Source organism: Cyclopterus lumpus, chromosome 24 (genome assembly GCF_009769545.1).
Source record: "Cyclopterus lumpus isolate fCycLum1 chromosome 24, fCycLum1.pri, whole genome shotgun sequence".
NCBI classification, from domain to species: domain Eukaryota; kingdom Metazoa; phylum Chordata; class Actinopteri; order Perciformes; family Cyclopteridae; genus Cyclopterus; species Cyclopterus lumpus.
In genome coordinates, this window is record NC_046989.1 from 17,714,446 (window position 1) to 17,740,088 (window position 25,643).

At 41.9% G+C, this 25,643-nt stretch overlaps 2 protein-coding genes across 3 annotated transcripts; one reads left to right on the forward strand and one right to left on the reverse strand.

Annotated features, from left to right (window-relative positions):
* Positions 1-1,609: 1,609 nt before the first annotated feature.
* Positions 1,610-9,952, reverse strand: katna1 (katanin p60 (ATPase containing) subunit A 1). The gene is made up of 11 exons (XM_034527053.1): positions 9,762-9,952; positions 8,433-8,598; positions 8,158-8,297; positions 7,595-7,796; positions 7,261-7,376; positions 5,487-5,592; positions 4,242-4,400; positions 3,827-3,953; positions 3,562-3,696; positions 2,408-2,534; positions 1,610-2,074 (listed from the first exon to the last, which is right to left on the reverse strand). Exons 2-11 carry the CDS (start codon positions 8,592-8,594, stop codon positions 1,876-1,878), a joined length of 1,473 nt encoding a protein of 490 aa, XP_034382944.1. The 5' UTR covers positions 8,595-8,598; positions 9,762-9,952; the 3' UTR covers positions 1,610-1,875.
* A 4,095-nt stretch (positions 9,953-14,047) lies between these two features.
* nus1 (NUS1 dehydrodolichyl diphosphate synthase subunit) lies at positions 14,048-25,117 on the forward strand. Of its 2 annotated transcripts, XR_004609012.1 has the most exons (6): positions 14,056-14,614; positions 15,560-15,691; positions 20,856-21,008; positions 22,078-22,177; positions 23,339-23,485; positions 23,593-24,193. XR_004609012.1 is itself a non-coding variant. In XM_034527054.1 (5 exons), the coding sequence occupies exons 1-5, from the start codon at positions 14,215-14,217 to the stop codon at positions 23,427-23,429; spliced, it is 876 nt and encodes a 291-aa protein (XP_034382945.1). In that variant the 5' UTR covers positions 14,048-14,214; the 3' UTR covers positions 23,430-25,117. The 2 variants fall into 2 exon arrangements, 1 of the variants encoding a protein (XP_034382945.1); XM_034527054.1 differs by having other exon boundaries at positions 14,048-14,614; positions 23,339-25,117.
* The last annotated feature ends 526 nt before the right edge of the window (positions 25,118-25,643 follow it).

Here is a 25,643-nt window from a genome sequence, read left to right on the forward strand (position 1 = left end):
AAGGGTTTGACTTGTAACACATTACAATGCAAACTTTCTGAAGCCAACACAAACTTAGACTTATTTGTTTCGCTAATGTTCAGCTGGCTCACGTCTGCACTACACAACAAAGCCCTCCACCAGGCCTCAGTATTCCTCCTCCTGTTGTCCAGATATGATGGTCTGGTGCTCCCTAATCCAGGACACAGAGTTCACCTGCATGGCCCTGATCTATATCTCCCAACGACAGAGGCTGTATGGTGTTCAGAAGACTGGAGAAATCAAAGAGCAGGATCCTCTCTGTGCTCCTGAGCCTCGTCCAGGTGGCAATTAGACCGGATAGCATCGACCGCTCCAGCCTCTTCCTGTAATAGTCAAACTGCAGGGTCCTGAGGTGGTAGACCAGTATCAGTCTCTCAAGGGTTTTTATTACGTGGGACGTCGGAGCCACTGGACTAGTCTTCGGGTTTCCTAAGCCCACTTGTTACACTGGAGCCCAACGTGGGTTCCCCCTTAAAATGTTCCACTCGAGCAGTCTCGGGACGATACTCGTTAGTATCTTTCATGCGGTGGAGCCACTGGAGCGGAGCGTGGTCCGAACAGAGGGTGAATGAGCGCCCCAGGAGGTATTAGCGCAGGGAGTCGACCACCCATCGGATGGCCAGGCACTCCTTCTCCACCGTGCTGTACTCCCACTTGAAGCAAATCTCAAGGACTGAAAAGCTGGTTCACGCGTTTGTTACTTCTAGACTGGATTACTGCAACTCCTTATTATCAGGCTGCTCTAATAAGTCTCGTAAGTCCCTCCAGTTAATCCAGAATGCTGCAGCTTGTGTACTAACAAAAACTAAGAAAAGGGATCACATTACTCCTGTATTAGCTGCTCTGCACTGGCTCCCTGTAAAATCAAGAATCACATTTAAAATTCTAGTCGATGTGTCCTTGAGCAAGACACTTAACCCTGAATTGTTCCCTGTAGCTGTTCTACAGTGTATGAATGTAACATGATTGTAAGTCACTTTGGATAAAAGCTTCAGCTAAATGACATGTAATGATCGCCCCGCCCGCACCCCCCTCCTCTCTACCTCCTGGTTCATGGATTGTGGAGGTCCATTCATACATTGTCATATTCATTGAATGCATTTATGTAACTCTGTAATGCTGTTCATTCTGTACACATGACATCTATTGCTTCTGTCCAACCGGGGAGAGGGATCCTCCAAGTTTTTCCTGATCCGATGTGAGGTCTTAGGACAGGGATGTCGTATGTGTACAGATTGTAAAGCCCTCTGAGGCAAATTTGTAATTTGTGATATTGGGCTATACAAAATTAACTGAATTGAAAGCCCCCCTTTGTCCTTGGCGGTCAGCACTACCTAATGTTTGGCCTCAACACGGCCCCTCAAAGACATTATCACAAATTTAAGAATCTGACCTTAGCGTGGATGTTTTTTTCTTCCTTTTGTTAATGAGAACAGCGAATGCAAGCCTCCCTCCCTCTCAAGTTAGAAATCGGTCTCCTCAGTATCTACGGTTCAACAGTGGCTCAGAATTGAAAGTGAATATTTGAGCATGTCCTCCGAGTGTAGTCTCCCCCCCAGCAAACATAACGCAAGACAATGTTAATATCTATAATCCATAACTTTATTCATAGAAATATCTTTGTTAGTTTCATCTCCAAAAATGTGAAAGAACCCACACACGTAAAATCAAGTGCGTTAAAAGAAAGGAAAACACCCATTACTATAATGTACAGTAAGGTGCCACTTTTAAAGAGCATGTATTTACCTTAAATATAAACCTACTTTTCAATATCGCCTGACTGATACGGAAAAGTACACTGCCACAACCTGTCACACCAACTCAACACTAGTTACACATTTGGGATCTTGGTGTTTAGCAGGACCCAAACTCTTCGATCCACTTTTCATACTTCTCCAGGTCAGTGGCGGATACGGATTTGGACACTTTCCTCAGAGCGGACTCAAAGTCCTCCATGGTGGTGGGCATGTGCATCTCGTCCCGGGAGATATTACGGATCTCCTCTGGCGTGAGGCCCTCGATTCTCCGCCTCATGGCCATCAGAGAGGCGTCCCTGTAGCAAAGCAACAACGGTTTCAGCAGAGTCTTTTTCGTCTTCTTTTAAATCACACAAATGACTAAAGTTACTACAATAATCCTTTCAACCTTTGCATTTATTGTGCTCTTAAATGCAATCTCAAGAGAAAGGAGTATGGCATGCAACTGTGTTTATATGGTATGACCCAGTATGTCACTGGTGGACACCCCACCCTTATTGCGTTTCATCCATTGCACAACATATCATATTCTTTGCATACATTTGTTGTTTCATCTCCGTTTGAAAACAGAAACTACCATAAAAATCAACATTAGAACTGAAGGATGGGAACCAGCTAAGGTGGCTGACCTGCACACGTTGGTAATGTCGGCTCCTGAGTAACCCTCCAACTGCTCTGCAATCCTGTCCAAGTTCACATTGCTGGCCAGCTCCAGCTCCGTCAGGTTGATCCTGAGCAGCTCCACTCGCCCTTCGGCTGAGAACGATAATGCAACAGTAAGCATAGTATATGTATAGTATATGTGGCAGGCTGCTCACAGCCTACCACATATACATCAACCAGGAAACGTATAAAAAAGGCCCACTCAGACTACCGACAGGGCAATACAGACAACTGCTCAATTGTCCCTGGAAATACTTTCAGCCTTTGGTTTGTTGTCAGAATATTAACTTTGAATTACGCATACGACTCTGGTAGCAACCTGTCAATCACATACCCTGCTTTATAATCTATTTGACTTGGACAATAGTTTACTAAATGAACATCATGCTGTATTGAAGAAGACTTGATACAAGAGATTGAGACCATCAACTTATGTTTACTGAGGGAATAAATCAAGAGAAGTTATCTCATAGACTTCTATACAATCAGACTTCTTTTTGCAACGAGGAGTCGCCCCCTGATGGACATTAGAAAGAATGCACGTTTAAGGCACTTCTGCATTGGTTGGAGCCTGGGAATATGCATCACTGAAGCACAACATTAGCAATAATGATCAGGGCATATGGTCCTGCATTAGAAATCGATCTTGAGGCCCTGTTTTTTAAAGGGGCCCTTTGTCAAAAACTCACACGTTGCACTCCTAAACTGTTCCGTTTTTTTATATTTAAAATACCAGAAACTGGCATACAACAAACTTCACTCCAGGTAGTAATTATTGCTGCCTAAGGTTATTGGTGCTCAAAACTAAATATAATTAAGCTGTGTGCACTGTACTGTACAGAAAACAAGGAATGCAAGGGAGGGGGGCCCCACAGGGCCTCTCAAACTGGTTAATCTGGTAGGAGCCCACATTATGCAGTTAATAAGGCTGCAATTAACGACATTATGAGAAGTGTTTCTGTTTGAACCCGTGTAGTCTGTGTGCTAGTTGTTGAACATTAAAAGTTGTCAGGTCACATAAGTCGGCAGCAACTTGGGTCACTATCTTTTTATTCATTTATTTTTTATGGTGAGGCTTATAGAGGCAGCACTGTCAAAAAGTAAAAAAAGAAAAGAGTACTTGAAGGCAGAGGGATGTAGATCCTTTTCTCCAGACGTCTTCTCAGAGCCTCGTCGATGTCCCACGGGAAGTTGGTGGCAGCCAGCACCATCACCATCTTTGATGGATCATCGTTTTCTGACGCTCCACCAACACCTACACAAAAGTCACAATAATGGAAAAAAGCTTCTTTGAACCATGATAGACTTACAGCCTTTCTAAGAGCGAATATAAGAAGAGTAGCAAGTGTTACTATTGTGGTTGCGTTATGTCATAGTCATCATACCATCCATCTGCACCAGTAGCTCTGCTTTGACTCTCCGGCTGGCCTCGTGTTCCTCTGAAGTCCCTCTACGGCTGCACATGGAGTCAATTTCATCGATGAAGATCGTAGTGGGAGCGTAAAAACGAGCCTGACCGGGAACACAACACATTATCAATATACAAATGTCAAATAAAGTAGAATTGAATGCGAGAACAGATGCCCAATTCATATTAGGTCTGTAGAATTTGCTTTACCTAATCATAAACCCCATCCAACATTTTAAAAAGGTGCATTAGTCAACTTTTGACCACTAAAGGCAGAAAGAGTCACAGAAGAAATGCTTTCTAGATACTTTGCTTTCTTCACCAGTCACCTGTTACGAACTTGCTTTGAGAATCCTAGAGAAACATGACATGTCCTATACCGAAAGACTCACCATTTCAAAGAGAAGACGAACAAGCTTCTCAGACTCCCCTCTGTACTTGGAGGTGAGAGTGGACGAGGAGACGTTGAAGAATGTGGTTCTGCACTCAGTGGCAACTGCTTTGGCCAAAAGGGTTTTCCCAGTGCCAGGAGGTCCCACCATAAGTATTCCCTAAAGTAAAAAAAAAAAAAAAGGTTTAGTGAGATAGAGATAGAGATATGCCATATATATATATATATATATATATATATATATATATATATATATATATATATATATATATATCCATTTTCTATACCGCTTATCCTCATTAAGGTCGCGGGGGCGCTGGAGCCTATCCCAGCTGACATAGGGCGAAGGCAGGGGACACCCTGGACAGGCCGCCAGTCCATCGAGGGCAATATATATATATATACATATACATATACACACACACACACACACACACACACACATATACATATACACAGCTCGGTTCCCGTGGCCGCAGGAAATTCAGGATTCAATGAGTTAAAGTTTAACAATATGGCAAAGATAATACTCATGTAGCGTTCACGATCGTGGGGCCAGAAAGGAGCGCCAGACCGGGGCTGTCTCGAGTCTCCAGACCAGTAGAACCATGTCTCCCCAGAACAAATGCTCAGTCGTTAGTATGGTCATGCAAATGAATTCACACCTAAAGGTTAGTTCTATTGGTCAGTTCAAAGGAATGCCACAGTTCTGTTCGCTAAGCCAATTGATAAACTGGCGAGGTCAAAGCTCACACTTCCGGTCAAGGACAGGAAAAACCCCTTCAGAATAAAACCCACTATCCTGCCTTCAGAATAAAACACATTAGGTTTCAATCGGCATCCATTTTAACTATTGTCTAAACAATAAAACATTCATTCATGCTCATGCATCATACAGTTAATCATTACATTTGTCATTAAAACAGAATAATAAAACAGTGATCCTCTCTTATGTTTCATAATACATTCCTCCAGAATATTCCTCAGAATATCCCAAATTAATTATCATATCTTTCTTTATGTATTAATTTAAAACATAAACTTCTTATTAACATGTGCAAGTGCATATAAAATCCACTACAACCCAACAATATCAATATCAATATCAATATCAATATATATATATATATACATATATATATACACACACACATATACATACACACACACATATACATACACACACACGCACACACACACACACATACATCAAAACAAATACAACTAAAATCTCTTTAAATAGCACCTTCCATGGTCTTCGTATGCCTTTGAAAAAAGCTGGCATCCACATCGGCAACACGACCGCTTCCTTCAGGAGTTTCTTTGCATCTTCCAGGTCTGCAATGTTGTCCCTAAGAAACAGATTGGACAGAGATTACAACGGGTGGGTAATCTGTCCACAAGAAACAGAGTGGACAGAGATTACGACGGGTGGGTACTAGGAAGGCCGGGGATTTAATGCCCTTGTGTATGGGTTAATAACATTAATGTCATATACTGTATACATACACATATATTTATACATAACATCACCCGTAGGCTCACACAGCTCGGTGACTTTCACCGACTACGTCTAGATAAGTGGATGAAAATCCTCTTTATTCGCATCCATTCGTCTGTGCATTGACTTTCATGGAATATACTCGCAACGCATCAGTGTTGGGAAAATGTATCGGCTACTTTTAAGTGCCTCATTCTTTAAATGTGCCTGCTGGCAGTCGGCGTATCCAATGAGATCTAAAATAACCATCTCAACTCTTTCAGAACAAGTAGATAATATATATGTGTATATTCATGCATGTAGAGATGACCATATATAACCTTTATTGCATTTACACGGACATGGCCAGCGAACATAATGAACACATCCATGAGATTCTTAAGTGCTAAATAAACTTTACGAGCACCACGGCATACAGCAGCTTTCCCGATGTTCTGCATCGCCGACACTATAGAACAATGTACCACAAGGCTCTGCAAACAGTCTGTGAGACAGTCAATGCCCGGCTGCGGCGTTTCGTGTTGAATGTATGGCTCCAGAAGGTCTGTAAGAATGGATAGCGCTCGTATAGGAAGTCATCATCACGTGATAACGGATCTTGGTAATCTTGAAGAACTCTCTCCCTATAAAACGTTAATCTAACTAATATCGCTCCTTCATCAATGAGGAATGAGCTGCCACTTTCTTCAGGTGGATTATCCAGCTAGACTGAATGAGCCTACGCTGGAGCAGGTTAACATTTTTAGATGTGTTGCTATGGTGATTTTGCCAAACTTGGTTCGAGGAAACGAAAACCCTGGTTTGTGTAATCTCATCTGGAAAATTATTTATATTATTATATTATTATAACGTCCAGGCACGAGAAATAGGGCCTAGGAGTCTTCAGGTTGAGGTTGTGTTGAAAACAATTGTGTGTTTTTCTTTCAGTGAAATCCCAAACAGCATTGAAGAACACACACCTAATCTCAACACTACAGACACACGCACGCCTAATCTCAACACTACAGACACACAAACACACGCACGCCTAATCTCAACACTACGGGATATTATTAGGATTATTGTGCAAGAGGGCACAACGCACCAGACGTGATCTCATGGGGAGCAGATGCAAACAAAATGGAGGCTGACATGGTTCAACAACTTGGGGTAGTAATTCAGAGCTTTTAAGGTGATACGTTTGAAATGATGATATAATGAGCTTATACTTGTTTTAACTATACAATCCTGACATTTGTTTAATGTCTTTTCGCTGCCATTTATTGGACATTTGCCAAACTGCTAGTTAGAAAATAGCACAACACATTTGAACCTAGAAAAGCAACAGCTGCTAAATATTAGGTTTCAACTCTAGCCTTAGCCTACGGTATTAATAATGACTTTAGTAGTCTAATTAAACTTGCTGCTCTCAGAAGTTGAAAATTGCACTCCTTCCAATTGCGACCAAGACTGGAAGCAGGAGTCAACTGCTATGACAGCTAACAAGCACATGACACCCACAACTCTTATGAACACGTACCACTTCACATTTGGATTCTGAGATATAATATCTCTCTCCAAAGCATCCACAAGGTCTTTATCATATCCTGTCCCGTCAAACTTCTTCACTTCTTTCTCCTGGACATCTGCCTTGTTCTGGAGGGCAGACAAATAAAACATTATTGCTCTTCTGTTCCCATAGAGTTTGGTTTCTTTCAGACAAAAACAAAATAAAAACTGCAATTACAGGCTTGGTGTGGCTTTAAGGAAGCTGACTGTTTAAAACAACAATGCAAATAGATGTTCCTAAATATATATTATGCGATATAATAAGGGCGAAGGTGGTGTGACGAAACCACCGACACGTTGCTCACCTTGTCATCCTTTGCTTTGCCAGCGGCCTCCTTCGACTCCTTCTCCTTCTTCTCTTTGCCTTTGGATGGTTTGCCTCTGTCCCCATTGGCCCCACGGGGGGAGTGCCTCTGCTGGGCCCTCACAGCCACGCTCAGCCTGTTGTTGGGAGGTTTGCTGTCTTTATAGGGGTTAGCTGGCTGTCTGACGGGACACGGTGAATGTCTGCAGAAAAGAGAAGCCAACAACAACCAATTTCCCACTGATTCCAAACAATTATATGACTTATATTATCGGGTTTATTCATGCTAGGTTGCACTTATAAGTGATGCAATTAGCTTAGTCCAAGGCAATAAAAAGCATTATCAGTTTAAAATCCAAATAATAAAAAAGGTTTGAAGCCTTAAAAAAGGGAAGAAAACCAGAACAAACAAAGAGGCATTATGAGGTTTACAGGCCACCTTTCTAGGGGCAGAGCAGGAACAATCATGGTCCCACATTCACTAATCTCAATCATATGACTACATGAAAGCTATTGTGAACAGACAAATAGCTTATCACAACTCTGTGCTCTGCAAAGGAATACCGCTGCTCCACGTGCACAGGCCTTGCTTCACAATCATCATGGTTACTGGGTTTAGTGGGCATTGTGTGGTGTTGAAAGTTCTCCAGAGTCGACATTATGTCCTGAACTTGTCGATTCTCTTTGGTGATTTCCTGCCACAACTGAGACGCAAACACAAGATTGCACATCAGAAAAATTACACATTTTTGGGATATTATCTGTTCAGCCAGAATTTGTTTGATTGGACAAGCATGCATGCACATACAAGGAATTGGGGGGGGTTATGCCATATTTACCTGCTGCCATCTCTGCTGAAAACTGCTGTCCCGCACGGTGTACATGTACTTCTTGATTTGTTCCAGCAACCCGTCGTAAAGAACGCTGGCCGAGCTATAGTTTCCCAGCAAGGCGTATTCGCGGGCCAGCTTCACGTTCTCGGTGATCTCTCGTATACTCATGGTGCTGCGGGAGTACAGACAGCAAGTCCATGCATTAAGGTTATTGTAGCTACTTTGACAAACATTTGATTGTTTAAAAAAAAAAAAAAAAAAACATTTTAATGGTCACATCAGGAAGCATAGGGTGTGTTATACAAATGGCTCAGAAATGTAGGGTTTATACGTTGATACATTCCGACAAGATGAACAAACTACACCAGTGCCGTCTCATAAAGCCAACATAGAGCGAATGTGATCAGACTGAGATTTAGTCCAGCAATCACGACGGAAATCTAGAAAGGGATCTCTTTGAGGCCTGCATGGACAGGAGGAATGATTAAAAGTAACCAATAACACTTTAAATGTGCACATGGTGTCCAAAACCTTTGGTGTTCAAGACAAAAAGTATATATTTTGTCTCAAGATCAATATTGGTGGAATACTAATGCAGATAAGACATTAGACAACAGTGTTTATCACTTTCAATACAAAACCCTGTGTTTCCACGATCAGTTTCTCATCGAGTCAGAGCAGGCCACTGACTCGATTCGTACTGCCGTGGGAATCCTCAATGCATAATAATGCCTTTATTCATCACTATACACCAGGCATCAGATAGCGATAGAGAGAGTATATGTATCATCTAAATGTGTAACAACGAAACTCTTTAAGTACCCTCTTGTTAATGTTATTTGAACTTTCAAGCTGTGCTGCTGTCAGATCATCCCGTCAGATCATCCCGTCAAAGGAAACAGGCATCAACACTCGCAGTGTTAGTCCTTTGAAGACATTTCCTACCGCATCCAGTAAACTATAAACTCAGCCTGGCTATTGTCCCGCAGTTTAAATTGTTGCTCTTGGGATTATCCGCTGCTCACGTTATGCCCGACCGAAACACACCCGTTTGTTTGTGTGGATAACCGCGACACACAAGTCTGACGTACCAGATGTTCGCAGTTCAAATAAGTGGCCATTAGCTTCTCTGTTTATGTCGGAGGAACACGTAACAACCGCAAAGTGACTGAACTACAACTGCTAAGTTAGCGTCACGTTATCTGTTAACGTCACGAGCAACATCCTTCACTTCAGACAAAACGTAAAAGAACACCGCTAAAGTTTGTATTTACAATTGATTGTTATGAGCAAAGAATCGTACAAAAACTGGTTTGTAATGGGTTTATACTCAACTTGTCAGATGTACACACGCAGTCCTCGCAGTGGCAAGTAAAGGGAGTTTACGTAGACGAAGAGAACTTCTTCTTCTTCTTCTTCTTTTTGGGCTTTTATGGCGGATGGCATCCAACAAAATGTGCATTACCGCCACCTACTGTACTGGGTATGGACCAGACGTTTGTAGTTCAGTTTACATCACGGAAGTCAGCGAAGGCGCACGGAACAAAAGAAACTCTTGAGCCAACTGGGGTGGAGTAAAGATTTGCACTTTCGCTCATGAACTTCAAAATAAAACCGAGTTGCTTTCAAATATGAAGACAAACGTGACAATTCGATAACAACGTGCAGGACAGGAGTAACGTTAAAGAAGTGAAAGCCTCATATGGAACTTGGACGTGAACAACATAGGGAACTGACAAAAATGCAGCCTTTTAGTCAGTTTTCAGCATTCCCAGAATATTATACCAGAGGGGTTCAACTCCAGTGTGGCCATCAATTAGAATAACACCGTATTATTATTATTATCATCATTGTTAATATATATATATATATATATATATATATATATATATATATATATATATATATATGACACTTGCACTGCCTCAGTGGGCTAATGGCACTCCATTCAACCAATAATAGTGTGACATTCAACAACCATCCCTCCCGTGCCCTTGAGCAGCTGTTAGGTTGTTTGCTAGTGTTAGCTTGACACAGTTGGGTAGCTTTGTATTTTCTTCGGGTGTTTGCTACCTCAAACCTTGTTCCTTTTCTATAAATATCGTGGTTTACTGGGGGGCCCTGTCTTAAAAAATATTAACTTTGATTAAAGGAGTAAAGAGCAGAGGCCTCAAACTTGTAGGTGCTGACTCTCATCCCAACCGCTTCACACTTAGGAAAATCGTATATAATGGATTATTAATTTCATATAATACTATGTTGCTAGTAATGAATCATGTAGTCTGGCAATAAAAAATGTCACAGTTAAGTGTAAATGTTGCATCCAGCCAGGCACGTGCGTAAAAGTCATCTTCCGCAGTTTCCGTAGTGTAGTGGTTATCATGTTCGCTTAGGGTGGAAACACTGTTCTTTGTTCTTTCTTACACATACAAATCTTGACTGAGTGGAATGTTCAGTAAACTGCGTGTGTGTGCAGTGTGTGCAGTGTGTGCTGAAAATGATTGACTATTAATATTGTCAATCATTTCATTCTGCTGTGTAGTGACATCACTGAGGATTTTGACTCTTGTCCCACTAGCGGCTAGTAGAAATATATAATATATAAATATATAAATTAAATGCATTATTATTATTATTATCGTCATCATCCTCATCATCTGCCAGACAACGACAGCCTTTGGAAAGAGAAAGGTCTTTAACCCAAAGTGCTGTTGACCGACACAACTGGGACCATGAATTCTTATTCCACATGAAGATGACTTGTCTCATGTTGACCATGTTCTGGTCATGTTTGTCTTTTGGTGTTATACCTATTGTCCTAGTGACTATGCATTTATTCCAGTCATGATCAGGGTACGTATCAGTCTTTGTTTTCTTATATGGATGAAAACATATACATGTGAAACTGCTGTGTTACTAACACCTGATTGCATGTGTTTGATGTGTGTCATGTTGCTTCCCCTGCATAGGTTAATTCCTAGGGACTATTAACCCATTCCAACATAAACACATGTGTATGAATGAAGTATATTCTTTATATACTAATGTTAGAAACAGTCTGTTTTCTTTGGATTTGGCTGATAAAAGAAGGTGAAGTAAAGATACTTGAGAACCTGCCTTTACTAACAGTAGTTTGTTTGTGTATTGCCAAAATATAATCCCTGTCAGAGGCACATTCCAGGAGGAGGGTTATTACTTCCACCAGGCGCAGTGGGTCACTGGAACACACGTTTCCCCAGAGTGTCACGGGTATAGCCGCAGGAACAGGACCCAAATGCCAACAACGTCAAAAAAGCAACTTTATTCTTTACTTGAAGGATTATTCCAGCAGAAGAATCAAAAACAAAACGACTTACACACAGGATCTCACCAGGACGAACTGACAAAGGGGAATGACACAAACAGGGTTTAAATACACAGGGATGGTGCAGGTGATTGGACACAGGAGGAAACAATCAGGGACATGGCAGACAATCACAGGGACAGGAAGTGCAGGGAAACAGAGGACACAAGAGACGGGGACTTCAAAATAAAACAGGAAACAAGACACACAACTGCAGATCCTGACACAGAGCTGTTTCAAGTTCAGGGGATGACTGTGGCACGGTGGACTTGAAGCAGCCAGGTGACCATCTCCAAGCTGATCCTGCAGTTAATGGCCCTGCTGATTAACTAATAATAGTCAGTCATTTCATTCTGCTGTGTAGTGACATCACTGGGGATTTTAACTCTTGTCCTACTTTCGGCTAGCAGAAAACTCCCCGTCAAGGAATCAACCCTGGTCTTTAGCGCAGAATGAAGACATATCACAGATTAAACTGAAGTTATAGATTAGATTTTTTCTCATTCACCACTTAATTACAATTAAAAAAATTCCACTGTAGGTCTGAAAAAAATTAATAAAAAATCTTTCTTCATTTCTAAAAAGATTAGTCTTTTCTGTTAATTCCCTCAATAACCTTTATTATGGATACAATTAAAGTCTGAAAGATTCAACACTTTTTGTAGCAGAATATGTAGGTCAGTGGCATCTATGAAGTCCCACGGGATACCCAAGTATAATAAGTAATTGACAACACTACCCGAACAGTATAAGCTCAATTCACATCCGGTCCTTTCACTCCTTTGATCTGGAAAGAGTGAACTTTGTTTGTAGTCACAGTCACAGCTGAATGAAGCACCCTTCTTTAAGTAAGTACAAAACATCAGAGTGGAGGACTACAAATCCTCAGGGACTGACAAGGTCACGTGAACGTAGGTGACATTCCCAAGATGGATAGGTTGTAATCTTCAGTCATACATCTAGGTCCCTTGAATGTGTGACCTCACCTCCCTGGAGTCAGAGTTTGGATAGCTAACCATGACAACATGGAAAAGAGTCAGCCTAACATTGTAAGAAAGCGAGATTGGTTAGTCGGTACTTTATGATGATGACTTGGCACATGACAGTTGGGTGCGGTTTCAGTGGTGAGCATTCAGCTTTTTCAGTGTAAATATTGCAGAAATAAAGGTGTGTCTGTAATTCAAAATTAAAGTAATATTCAGAAATCTATATATCGTGCTCTTCGAGGGTGTAATTTCTGTCTTACTAAAGTTACTGTTATGTGATTATTTTTTCGGCTTCTTTTTGCTAATCTTTCAGTTATTTAATCTTAAACTATAATACTATAGCAGTACTACAGTGCACAACTTAACTTTTAAGTGAAAGTCCTGCATTCCCAAGTAAACAAGTAAAAAATGATCAGCATCAAAATATACTTAAAGTACCAAAAGTAAAAGTTGTCATTATACAGGGTGAATCATTTCAGATTAATATATATTAGTGATTCTTGAATAGATGCATACATGTGTTCATCACTTTAATGTTGCAGCCCTAGACTGTATATAGGTTGCAGCTTGTGAAAGTGGAGCTACTTTCAATTACTTTGAATACTGCAGGGTAGTTTCACTAATACATAATAGTGTGTTTTAATTTAGTAAATAGTGGAGTAGAAGTAAAGAGTAGCACACAATGGAAATACTCAAGTACCTCAAAATTGTACTTTGGTCAAGTAATTGCATGGATGTTAGATTCCACTGCTGGTAACTCAAACTGATGACATTTTTAAATGTTTGTGAGTTTGTATATATGTCTTTATGGTATGTAAATGTCGAATACACTCCTTGTCTTTGCTCCCTCCCGATGTATTAATGTAGATTAATGCAGCAATCTGTCTAATCCAAAACACACATGTCTACAAACTAATATTGATTTAATTAAACCAAGATAAACGGCCCCTCTTTACTTTTAACCTAGATTTCTTTTAAATCTCCTTTACTTGTGTCGGTCTATTTTCATTGAAAGACACAACACCTAGAGGTTTTCGTCAATTCCTGATTATAGAATTTTACTTTTAAACAACTATTAAAAGTCTTTCTTGAAAACAATATAAATATATATATATATATATATATATATATATATATATGATTTTATGTTCTATATTTTTGTTGTGTTTTTGTTTTTACCACAAAAAATCTGAAACCCCACTTTAATAAGGCCTGGTTGACACTCGTTAAGGCGGCTCTGAGTACTGCGTCACTCTTATCTCATCCAATCAGCGAGCTACGTGTATCACGCTGAGGGTTCACAGGTCAGGGGTTGCCAACGAAAGAGGAAGATGGCGGACCGAGCTGCAGGCAACGATGAAACAGGTTTAGCAGGCAGATAATACTTAAATAGAAAAGCGCATGTACGGCACATTCCGACCACTGTCCTTTAAGGCTCTTACAAGGAACAAGGACACTAATGGCGCTGCTTTACGGCTTGTTATGGCGGCTACTGCTGGTTCTGGTCCACGTCAACAGAGCACTCGTAGTCTGGCTCCGTGTCCGGCTTCGGAGCTGGAAGGGGCGGCTGTGGGAGCGGGCGGTGGCTGGTCTGCTGCTGCCAGTAGCCCTGGCCGGGTTCCCGGACCACCAGAAAAAGTTGGATCAAAACCCCGATGCCAACGCTAACCCGGTGACTGGAAACCGCACTGCAGGTCGCCGATCACGGTGGCTGTCTGACGGAAGGTCTCTGGAGAAACTGCCGGTCCACATCGGCCTGTTGGTGACGGAAGAAGAACCTAGCTATACGGACATCGCAAACCTTGTGGTCTGGTGTATGGCTGTCGGCATTTCTTACGTCAGCGTTTATGATAATCACGGTAAACAACTCAACCTTTCCCGTCCGTCTCTCTTTGGGATTCTACGGACCAAATATAGGCACAGCTCTTTCCCCCCCAACAATCTATTGAACGTAACTTCTGCCAACGGACGTGCTCTCTCTAAAATTCATGTTATTAAATGTTATCAAAGCTGGCGGGGGGGGGGGGGGGGGGCATTTTGTCGTGTCAATTAACCCTCTGAAACTGTCTAAATATGCAAACGCTTGCTTATCTGGAATGTGACCCGGAGGGCTCTGATGTACGGGGTGTGCTGTCACCAAATAGACTCCATGACCGGGATTCCCCCCCCTTATTTCTGTAAGTCATGTGACCATAGAAGTTATATTGGTTTGTTCCACTTGATGTGCCTCTGTTGTATTAAAAAGAAAAAATAGTTGAGCTGCAGAAACTCTGCTCATTTCGTGGTCTGAGTTGAAACAACATAGGAGGCTTTTTTTTTTACATTTTTAGGTTCATCATGTGACCCAGTGTGACTCATTCCAGCCTCCTGTAGAGGTCCACAGTACAGATGCAAGGCCACGTTGTCAGGTCACAATCCCAGTTTAGCTCACAAACTGTTCACAAGCTGTGTTCCAGACTGGGATCCATCAGCTGCGCTCGGACGGAACCGACTGATTCCTCCCAAAAGCAAAGTCATCCTGCTTGAAAAGAGCTGAAGTTTAGAATTTGACGACATGACGCAAATTGGTCATGTAAAGCCCTGCTTTACTACTTTCGACATTTACATATGTCTATTCCCTTCTCCTGCATGCTCACTCCTGTGAATTAAGTCAGACTCCTGTGTAACATTACCCTGTTTCTGTCTCTTCTGTTCAACTGATGCATCTCTCTTTTAGGGGCACTGTCTCGATCATGTGAAAAATGACTCCCTCATTTCATTCTGGATAGACTGATGTCCTTATCCTCATCGGTCTCTTCACTCAGGTGTTTTTCGCAAGAACAACTCCCACCTGCTGGAGGAGATCGTCAGGCAGCAGCAGGACTTGCTGGGTGCAGAAGGATCCAAATGCAATGTGGAGTTCCTGAGCCATGGCAGTGACAAACGGCAGCACCACGGTAAATGCTTAGCACAACTGGCTCCGCCATCACAGTCAACTGTTTACATGCACTTCTGTGTGATTGGGTTTTTCACGATTCCTTGAATGTCACGTAAAGAAGAAATCTGGTCTCCCTAGTCACGGTAGGGCATTAAGGGATGATTTATCTGCCATGTACACGCGTAAGGGGTTTTCTAATCCGCTCTTTACAAATATGATAAGTAACAATGGAGCGGCTGGAATGAAAGAATAGATCACTACGGGGAGCGATACAGCCCTGTGTTTAAAAATAACTCCAACGTCCGACTAACTGAAAGCAACCCAAAGTAGCCTCTAGAAGTGACACTACTTGTATTGCATCACTCACAGTAGGGCATAGTTGATATTCATAAATATACATTTTAAATGCAATAGGCCATAACCTTGTTATCTGTTAACGTGGCTGCATTATATTCCCTTTTGCAACAGAGTAAGAATTAACCCTTTTGGCTTGGTTCATCAATCTAGTGAAGTAATGGCTGTTGGACTTCCTCACACATGTTCCAACAGTGTGTCACCGTAGCGACTGTGATATTCGCTTCATGCTCAGCGTGTGAGAGATTCGCTGCTGCTCAGCCGTGTGGTTGACCTGTCATTGCACTGGCTGCCACCGGGTCTTTTTCATTCCACACAGATGGATGGAGCGTTGAGACAACTTTACAGTGCAAAGTGCAAGCTTGAATAAACTGGCAGACATAATGAAGTTACATTGATATCGCCTCCTCAGAACACTTTGGATGAAATGACCCCAAAGCCCCTCAGATCTTTCTATTTGAACAAACGACTCTGTTTTGAAAGTAAAGGAGAAGACTGTTGATTACGGAGAACAGCAGTTTCAGTTTTCAGTTTATTTCCCCTGTCCCCTGTCATTCTATTGGATGAATAATACGACAGGATTGCATTCCGCTCAGGGTTTTTTGGCCCAGTCCCAAAGTCCCCACCTGAGGCCTTATGCCCTGAACCCTCAGGGACTTAACTGACATCTCTAGTAGATGGTCGTCATTGTTACCTCGGAGACACCAAAACATTATGTGGCAGGGCTACTGTGATTGACAGGTTGCTGCCGCTTCCAGAGCCGTATGGTGTCTCTACTACGCCACTCTTCCACATTCCAAATATGGTCACTTCTGGTTACTGTTAGCAAATACTGAAGATGGTAACGTAAAACTCAAGGCTATAAAGTGGATGTCTACAAAGCAATGGGGGATGTCATATGATTAAAACTTATGTTTTTTTTTTTTTTAACCTACCTTCTTAAATCCTTAATGTTATTGTTACACCAGGCTTTGTGCTGTCCTCCTTTACCTCATTTTTTTATATATATATATATATATATATATATATATATATATATATATATATATATATATATATTTTTTTTTTTTTTGTTACCCCTGGACACCATGTATTATTCGTCAAAACAGTAATTCCCTCAGGCGAAGTCTGCAGAAATGTGGACTCACAGAAAGTGTGCATAAATAACTAAAAAAGGCTGCAACAGAGCCCGCAAAACAGCCTTAAACATTGCGGGAAGGCACCTCAAATTTCACGTGTGGGAATAAGGGGCCCTTGACTAGTTTTCTAGGGATATTCTTCTCGGACACAAAAGCCAGAAACTGACGCAGTCAGCTAGCCTATTAAAAACCCACATCCACAGGTTTTTATCTCTCACTAGTTTAGTACAATGAAGTGCTCCAACAGAATATTAGAGTTGTATTGTGGAGGTCAAATTCACCAATGCAGTTATTAAATCAAAAATTCTGCAACACGCTAGAACTGGGGAAAGTTTGTGTCCATCAGGCAAGGTACCTGCCACCATGCCCATTGACTTTCTTTGATATTTGAATGTCTCAGTCATGTGGTGTCACAGTCTCTTCCCCACGAACCCATCAAATGGAATGTAGCTTCCACAATGGTGATGTCCTCTGCTGTGGAGCAGGTTCTTCTCACCATGCTGGCAGTTTGTAGGTTCTTACTCCTGCTGTTGCTCAACCGATGGTGGGCTCAACATGAGAACTTCATGAGATCTAAACCAAAAAATGTGTACACATTTTTTGTCAGCAAAATAAGTTTAAAGAACAAAATGGTGGCTAACCTTGTTTTGTTAGCTTTCCAATGATCGGGGAACCATACATTTATTTTTGTCTGTCTTTAGGAAGGTAGTGTTAATATTTTTTAAAAACCACAGCGTGGTATTGTGACCCATAGGCCACAATACCAACATAACAATAGTATAGCCATTACTAATGGAAATAAAAACCCTGAATTGAATCATGATCTTAGAAGTGGCTATAGAAAGTCAAATTTACCTGCATTGTGTGTCATTTTTAAATATATGTTTGCCCTTGTGTATAATATTATACTTCTCTTTCTGTACAAATCAAATTCCAAAGTGTTATTATAGTTTCACCGATTTGGTCACCTGGAGCCAGTAAAGCTATTGGCTCGGCAAATAATGGTTTCATAGAGAAGAAACACCACGCTGTGGTTTTTTAAAATATTAACACAATTTATTTCCCTCAAGAAAGTGGAATGCACCCAGGGAGCTCCAGGATCCGCGTTGGTCCGTTTCGCTTTTAAAGATGCAGCTTTATTGGCATGGATGTTGCAACAACAATATTGCCAAAGCACCAAGACATCCATCCATCCATCCATTTTCAATACCGCTTATCCTCATTAGGGTCGCGGGGGCGCTGGAGCCTATCCCAGCTGACATAGGGCGAAGGCAGGGGACACCCTGGACAGGCCGCCAGTCCATCGAGGGCAGCACCAAGACATATCAACACAAAAAAAGTGTGTGTGTGTTGCGTTGCGTTGCATGAAAGGACATATGGTGCAACAAGGTGGGCTGTGTTTCCTTCTCCTAGGAGGATTCTTAGTTGAGAAGATTCTCTGAAACCAGAGACCTGGGAGCTGAGCCGGTCCAATAAAGTCCGTATTTTTTTTCTCTGTATATTTATCACATTTTAGGAGGAAGTGCATCTCTGTCTCAACCTCACCTGTCGAACAGTGACCACATATTCGGTTTTCTTTTGGTTGCCAAGATTTCTTCTGTCGGCCTTTTTTTGATTGCCAATTGGTGGTCACTGAGCCTGTACCTGGATCTGTCTGTCTGTGGTGGTCACTGAGCCTGTACTTGGTCAGGATCTGTCTCTGCTTCTTACCCCTGACTGAAGGATACCTCCTTCTGTTTCATGGATTGGAGTTCCATTCATACATTGTCATATTCATGTAATGTGTTTATGTAACTCTGTAATGCTGTTCATTCTGTACACATGACATCTATTGCTTCTGTCCATCCGGGGAGAGGGATCCTCCTCTGTTGCTCTCCTGAAGGTTTCTTCCCTTTTTTCCCTGTCAAAGGTTATTTTTGGGGAGTTTTTCCTGATCCGATGTGAGGTCCTGGGACAGGGATGTCGTATGTGTACAGATTGTAAAGCCCTCTGAGGCAAATTTGTAATTTGTGATATTGGGCTATACAAAATAAACTGAATTGAATTGAATTGACAGAAAAGAGATATTCTGCCAATTCATAGTCTCTTTTTAGGGCCAGATAACATTCTAATCTAATTTGACTAAGTTTCTTTTTTCCAATGTTCCAAATATGTATCTTTGCTTTTCTTTATAATTGCGTTTACTGGTATTTGTAAAGCAGTGTTGGTGTGAGACTGGTCTGGGTTTTGCTGTGTTAGTCTCAGCACCAACTGACTCAGGAGACTCTTTTCTGGGTTCAGCTTTTGGCTCTGGAGGGCTTTAAAATGGAGGGTGTCTTGTGAACTTATTTTGAAGGTGATTCCAAAATTGAGTGCTTGTTTGTTGTTTATTATAAGGAGATATCTGCCTAATTCTGCCCTACATGCATTTGTTGGTGTTTTTCTTTGAACATTTAGGATCGTTCTGCAGAATTCTGCATGTAGGGCTTCTGTGGGGTGTTTGTCCCATCTAGTGTAGCTATGGTGACTGAGTGGACACCAAACTTCACTACCATACAGCGCAATGGGCTTGATCACATAATCAAAAATCTTACACCAGATTTTGATTGGAATTTGGATATTATAACATTTTCTTTTAATTGCATAGAGGGCTCTTCTGGGCTTTTCTTTTAGTGCATTCAATGCCAGGCTGAAACTCCCTGAGGCTGTAATAGTCAGACCCAGATAGGTGTAACTCATGGTGTGTTCTATGGTGGTACTTCCTAGAGTAAAATAGTGTTTGTTTTCCTGTCATCTGGGCCTTTTTTGGAAGATCATGATGTTTGTCTTAAGATTTACTGCTAGGGCCCAGTTCTGACAGTAGTCCTCCAGGAGGTCTAGCTGTTGTTGGAGTCCCTGCTCTGTGGGAGGCAACAGATGTTGAAAAGTGTCGGACTCAGATTGCAGCCTTGAAGAACGCCTCTTCTCTGGGCGAAGAAATCAGTGTGTCTTTCTCCTATTTTTACAGCACACTTATTGTTCAAATACATAGATTTTATAATGTCATAAACTTTTCCTCCAATGCCAGATTGCAGAAGTCTGTAATATAGTCTTTTTTATGCCAAATTGAATCAAATGCTTTCTTAAAATCAATAAAACAAGCATATCTTTCCATTTGTTTGGTGTTTCTGAATGAGCGTGTGAAGGGTATAAATGTGATCGGCGGTGCTTTGGAAGAAAGCCAATTTGAGTTTTACTAAGGATGTTGTGTTGGTCCAGATAATCTAAGATTCTGTTATTTATAATACTGCAAAATAACTTCCCCAGGCAACTGCTAATGCAGATTCCACAGTAGTTATTGGGGTCTAATTTATCTCCACATTTATAAATTGGAGAAATAAGCCGCTGACACCAGATGTCAGGAAAGCAGCCTGAATCCAGGACTATGTTAAACAACTTGAGCACGGCACTTTGCATTGCAGGAGTGCTGTTTTTAAGCATTTCATTTTTGATCTTGTCTGGACCACAAGCTTTTTTTAGTTTTGCTACATTTTATTTTCCCCCATCAATTCTTCCAAAGTGATTTGGAAGTCAAGAGGGTTCTCATTGGTTTTAATTGTCAATTAATTGTCAAAATCTCTCTCTCTCACTCACTCACACACACTCTCACTCTCACTCTCTCTCTCTCACTCACTCACTCACTCACTCACTCACTCTCACACACACACACAGTGGTGTCCTGCAGCCCCACAGTGAAGGTGCTGTCTCCAGAGGATGGGAAGCAGAGCATTGTCCAGGCAGCGCAGCAGCTCTGTCGCTCCGTGGAGAACAAAGAAAGGAGCTCCAAAGACATCAGCGTCTCCATGCTGGACGTACTGCTAAGAGGTGTGTGTGTTTAAAGATCCTCAGACCTTTTTTACATTACATGCACCTTTTTTTTTCTTCTATTCATTTGGCTAGTGTCTTTCGCAATTAATGCGTCTCGTGCTTGGGAAGCAAATGGTCAGGCATGTCTCAGCGTTCTCTTTTTGCTATTACTTTCTTGACATCAAAACAGTGCCTCATTACGCAGCAACATACACACGAAACAAATGAACTCTCCATGATCGTCACACGCTCGTAGTCTGAGGGAAACAACAGCCGGTACACAGCTGCGTTGATTAGAAAAAAGTGACGATGGGCCGTGTATCAATATGCGTTCTCGTGGACTCGTGAAATGTCGTCAGTCGCGGTACTTGTTCCAATTCAAAGTCCGCTTCTCGCCATGCACCGTCCAAATGCCCGGATGTGACTTGATCCGCCCATTTCACCGAGGATGCATACTCTGGAGAGCCAATATCCCAGAATGCATTTCGCACCAGTGACAGGGAACTATGGCGGAGGAGAAAATAGTCACGGAATGTAATTTTAGGATGTTTTCAGACGAGAAGTTAGTTGTTTAAGCATCTGTGGTCGGTTTGTCGAGATTCAGCCGACTAAGTGTGTGTGTGTGTGTGTGTGTGTGTGTGTGTGTGTGTGTGATAAACGGCCATGGTCTGTGCTTTACAGTTTTCATTGAAGCTGTTTACTTGATGTGGAAAGACGCTCGATTTTTATGTTGCCAAATTGAATATGTAACAGGGAAACGCAAAGCCACTCCTAGTTCCAGGGGGAGACTTTGTTCTGGACCGTGCTTTACTGAAGGGAAGGAGCTGGGACCGCCCCACAATTCCTTGCGGCAAACCCACGTCAATAACATCCACCGTTGTGTCATAATTATGTAGCCATCATGTAAGTGGAGTCATATGTCTGAGTAACGCAGTTGTCGTTTATGAATTCTCCTTCTCATCTTACCTCGACCTCGCAACGTTTTCCATCGGGGTTAAGGAAAAGTGGTTTTGGACGACATAGGATTTATCGTTTTATTTTTGAAAATTGGTCTTTTTGTGTGAATCTCATTGGAAAATTGTTTCAGAATCCAAGAACGTCCCGGACCCTGAGCTGGTGGTGAAGTTTGGTCCCGTGGACAGCACGCTGGGCTTCCTCCCCTGGCACATCCGACTCACTGAGTTCATGTAAGCTGCTGTCTTTCGATTTGTGTCAAATTAATATATATCAATGACAGAGACACTGGGTTTTATAAATTAGACCTGACTTTTGCATAACGGAGGAGAAGATTACGGTTTTAATATTCTATTTTGTCATAAAGCTACTTCAAGGAACTTTTGCCATTTTGTGCGCTCCCTGTGGACCAAAGCGGTAGTGTTTGCGAGCACTGGAGTCCCTTTTTAAGAAAAGCTCTCATTTGTCTGCAGCATGGAGTGACCAAAAATCACAAGTTACAAATTTGACTTGAGTGCTTTCCAATCTGGACGCATACGACATCCTCTGTCCCGGGACCTCACATCGGCACAGGAAAAACTCCCCCCAAAAAAACGTTAAAAAGAAAAGTGAAAAAACCTTAGAGAGCAACAAAGGAGGATCCTTCTATCAGGGTGGACAGAAGTGCAACATAACAAGCACATTTCATGCATATGACAGAAATTATGAATAAAATCAACTACACTACAACAAAATTAACAACTACTAAAAAAAACGGCAACAGTGGATATAGAAGAACAATGATAATAAAAGAAGTAATGTTATCGGTAATACTAAGGCGACTAATTATTATAATAAGGATAGTAGCAATGGGTGTGAGGCAGGACCACAGTCCAGATATAACCAGGATCCATGGACACCTGTGAGGAGAGAAAGCACAAAGACTCCGTTGAAGAAGTAGAGTTATTAATGTGCATTACTGGGCCATTAATTCATCCAGAAGAGGAGAGAGGAGCTCAGTGTTTCCTAAGATGTCCCCCAGCAGTATAGGCTTATTATATAGGGGCTAGACCAGGGCAAACCTGAGCCAGTCCTAACTATAAGCGCTATTAAAGAGGAAATTCTTAAGTCTACTCTTATATGTGGCAAGTGTGTCATTCTTCTCACTGACAGTCTTGTTCACTTATGTAGGTCAAACAGTATCAGTATTCATTTGATACAGTTCCACAACCAGTTAAAAATTCCTTATAGTAACTGTAATATAACAAAAAGTAACAACATGAAGAGTAGATGAAACTGTTTAGCTCTCGGTACGGGTGTGTTATTGTCCTCTCTGGATGTGTTCACCTCTGTACAGTTTGACATGTTTTAAAGTGTGTGTGTGTGTGTGTGTGTGTCCTGCTCTGTGTCCTCAGCTCGCTGCCCTCTCACAGAAACGTGTCCTATGAGGACCTGTTGAGCGTCCTGCAGCGGTTCGGTTCTTGTCAGCAGCGGCTGGGCCATTGATGCGCCTCCCCTCCCCCGCCACCCGTGCCAGGCTCCTCAAACAAAAAAGAGGGTTGGTGAGTGCACACAGTCAAGAGGAGAGTGAATGAGCCCTCCACGATTCGCTGTGTCCCTCGCTGCTCCTCTGTGCCCAACTCTGTCCGTCTCCTGGATCTTTTAACAGACTCAAAGGACAAGCTCGGAGACCAGCCAGCTCACTTCCTGCCACCAGCTCTTGTCTCATAATAACACCGCATTCCAGGACTTCTGGAAGCCGAGGGGAAAATAGCACATCGGAGACGGAGACACACACGGACATAAGAGGACTGTCTGCACAGACTCCGTGTTCCACAAAACCCTGTTCTGTTTTCCCCTCCAACCCCTCTTTGGCTCACTGTTTGCCATTCAGTCTCCAGCTGCTGTTTTCTGCTCGCAGACTTAGAAAATGACTCGCCTTCACTCGGCGGATGACAAAAGAAGAAACAAGGCTTTGTGCCCGTCTTCGAGAGGCACCCCGGAGGGAAATCCAGCTGCGTCTCGGAGAGGGTATCTCGACTGCCCAACCAAACATGAGGCCACAAAGCGGAAGTTGAGCTTGGGGACAGCGGTTAATGATGTGTAAATATGAGAAATTCATATGGCTCTGTGTTTGTTGTCCCGGTGGCCTCCAGTTTGCAGTTGTGTGTTCATGCTTAGTATTACTTCGGATACATAACCGAGGTTTGTCAAGGCTCCTGTTAGACTGTCCACGTTCTGAAATAAAGAAAATGCACTGGCTGCCTTCAGTCCAATTCTATGTCACTTTAAAAGGAGTCCCTGACGAAACTCCCCCCATATTCAATAATGACTCACTCAACACAGTTCCGTATTTGGGTCTCATAATGTGAGGATAAGCGGTGTATAGCCACCTCAAGTTCAGACCATGTTGTCACGTTTCTATTATCACGCCCAGCTATCCTCACAGATTTGACAAACGTTACCATCATTGATATTAACGGTTGCACTCTCTTCAGTTAATATCTGGAAACATGGTGACATCACTGAGGAGCAGGTTGCAAAGAAACGCGAGCAGTGGAAACGATCCGACGGGAAGAAAACGACCCTTCAGTTTGGACAAACTCATTTGGAGGAGAAATAAACCGGTATTAACATGCCAGTTACCAGGGGTGGGATACAACTATAGACTTGTCAAACACAAATTATAAGAATAATAAGAACTGTTTCACTGATGCTTTTTGTGTTGTGACAAAATGTTTGCTGTGGAAAAAGATAAAATGTTCCTCTAGTTCAGGAAAAAACGCTGGCAAATATTTACTTGCAGTTTTTCTTTATGCCCCCTGCATGGAAAAAAAATGTTTTTGGGATGTCGGGCCGTCCGTTCCATTCTTGTGAACGTGATATTTCAGAAACGCATGGAGGGAACTTTCTTTCCAAAGATTAACTGATTAAAACTTCTAAGTCAAAGGTTAAGGTCACTGTGACCTCACGTCGATCCCCTTCTTGTGAACATAATTTGACACAAATGTCCACCTAGGCCAAACGGTCAAGTTTTTAGAATTTGGTGGTATAAAGGGTTTTTTGGGCCATAATTCAAGAACTCGTGCTAATTGTGACATTTTCAACATCTGTGATGACATTTTGTGATGAGCTTACATCTGGTTGTTTATTTGCACAAAGGAAATAAATGAGAAACAAGTTCATGCTCTAGATGCTTGGCTCCTTCACTTCATGGTTTCTTGTTGATAGAATGCTTACACTGATCTGCTAAAAATGTGAGAGCTTTTGGTGTCATTTTGAGTTCTCAGCATTCATACAGGGATTTTTTATTTTTTTATTACCCCCCAATAAAACCACAATGCGCTGCAGCCCCAAAATGTGTTTTTCTTTCAGTACTGGTCATCACAGGTGAAGTTCGTACAACATACAAGTAAGTTCAAACACGTTATGACACAGTAAGAAAGATGCTCAAACTTTGACCTTGTAGGAATGCCTTACTCCGCCTCTTCTGCAGAGGGGATGTGGAGCGGAGGCCCCTTGGCATTACCGTTCTTTGACTGTGGTACATTAAAGGAGCAATTTAAGCGAATCCATTCATCAACTGAATCCTTTCCCACGTACCTTCCATTTAGTGCACAACAGCGTCTCAATCTCGACTGAGATCGATACCATTTTACGAAATGGTTCTTCTCTTGTCGTAGGACAGTTCTGGGCCACTGTGTGCTTATTCAATTTCAA

Excerpts from the sequence above, each read along its gene's own strand:
- nus1 (XM_034527054.1), top strand. The coding sequence starts at position 14,215 with ATGGCGCTGCTTTACGGCTTGTTATGGCGGCTACTGCTGGTTCTGGTC. Across the intron at positions 21,009-22,077 it reads GCTGGACGTACTGCTAAGAG|AATCCAAGAACGTCCCGGAC; the intron begins GTGTGTGTGTTT and ends AAATTGTTTCAG. Across the intron at positions 22,178-23,338 it reads ATCCGACTCACTGAGTTCAT|CTCGCTGCCCTCTCACAGAA; the intron begins GTAAGCTGCTGT and ends CTGTGTCCTCAG.
- katna1 (XM_034527053.1), bottom strand. The coding sequence starts at position 8,594 with ATGAGTATACGAGAGATCACCGAGAACGTGAAGCTGGCCCGCGAATAC. Across the intron at positions 7,797-8,157 it reads CCTGTGCACGTGGAGCAGCG|ACATTCACCGTGTCCCGTCA; the intron begins GTATTCCTTTGC and ends TCTTTTCTGCAG. Across the intron at positions 4,401-5,486 it reads GCATACGAAGACCATGGAAG|GGAATACTTATGGTGGGACC; the intron begins GTGCTATTTAAA and ends TTTTTACTTTAG.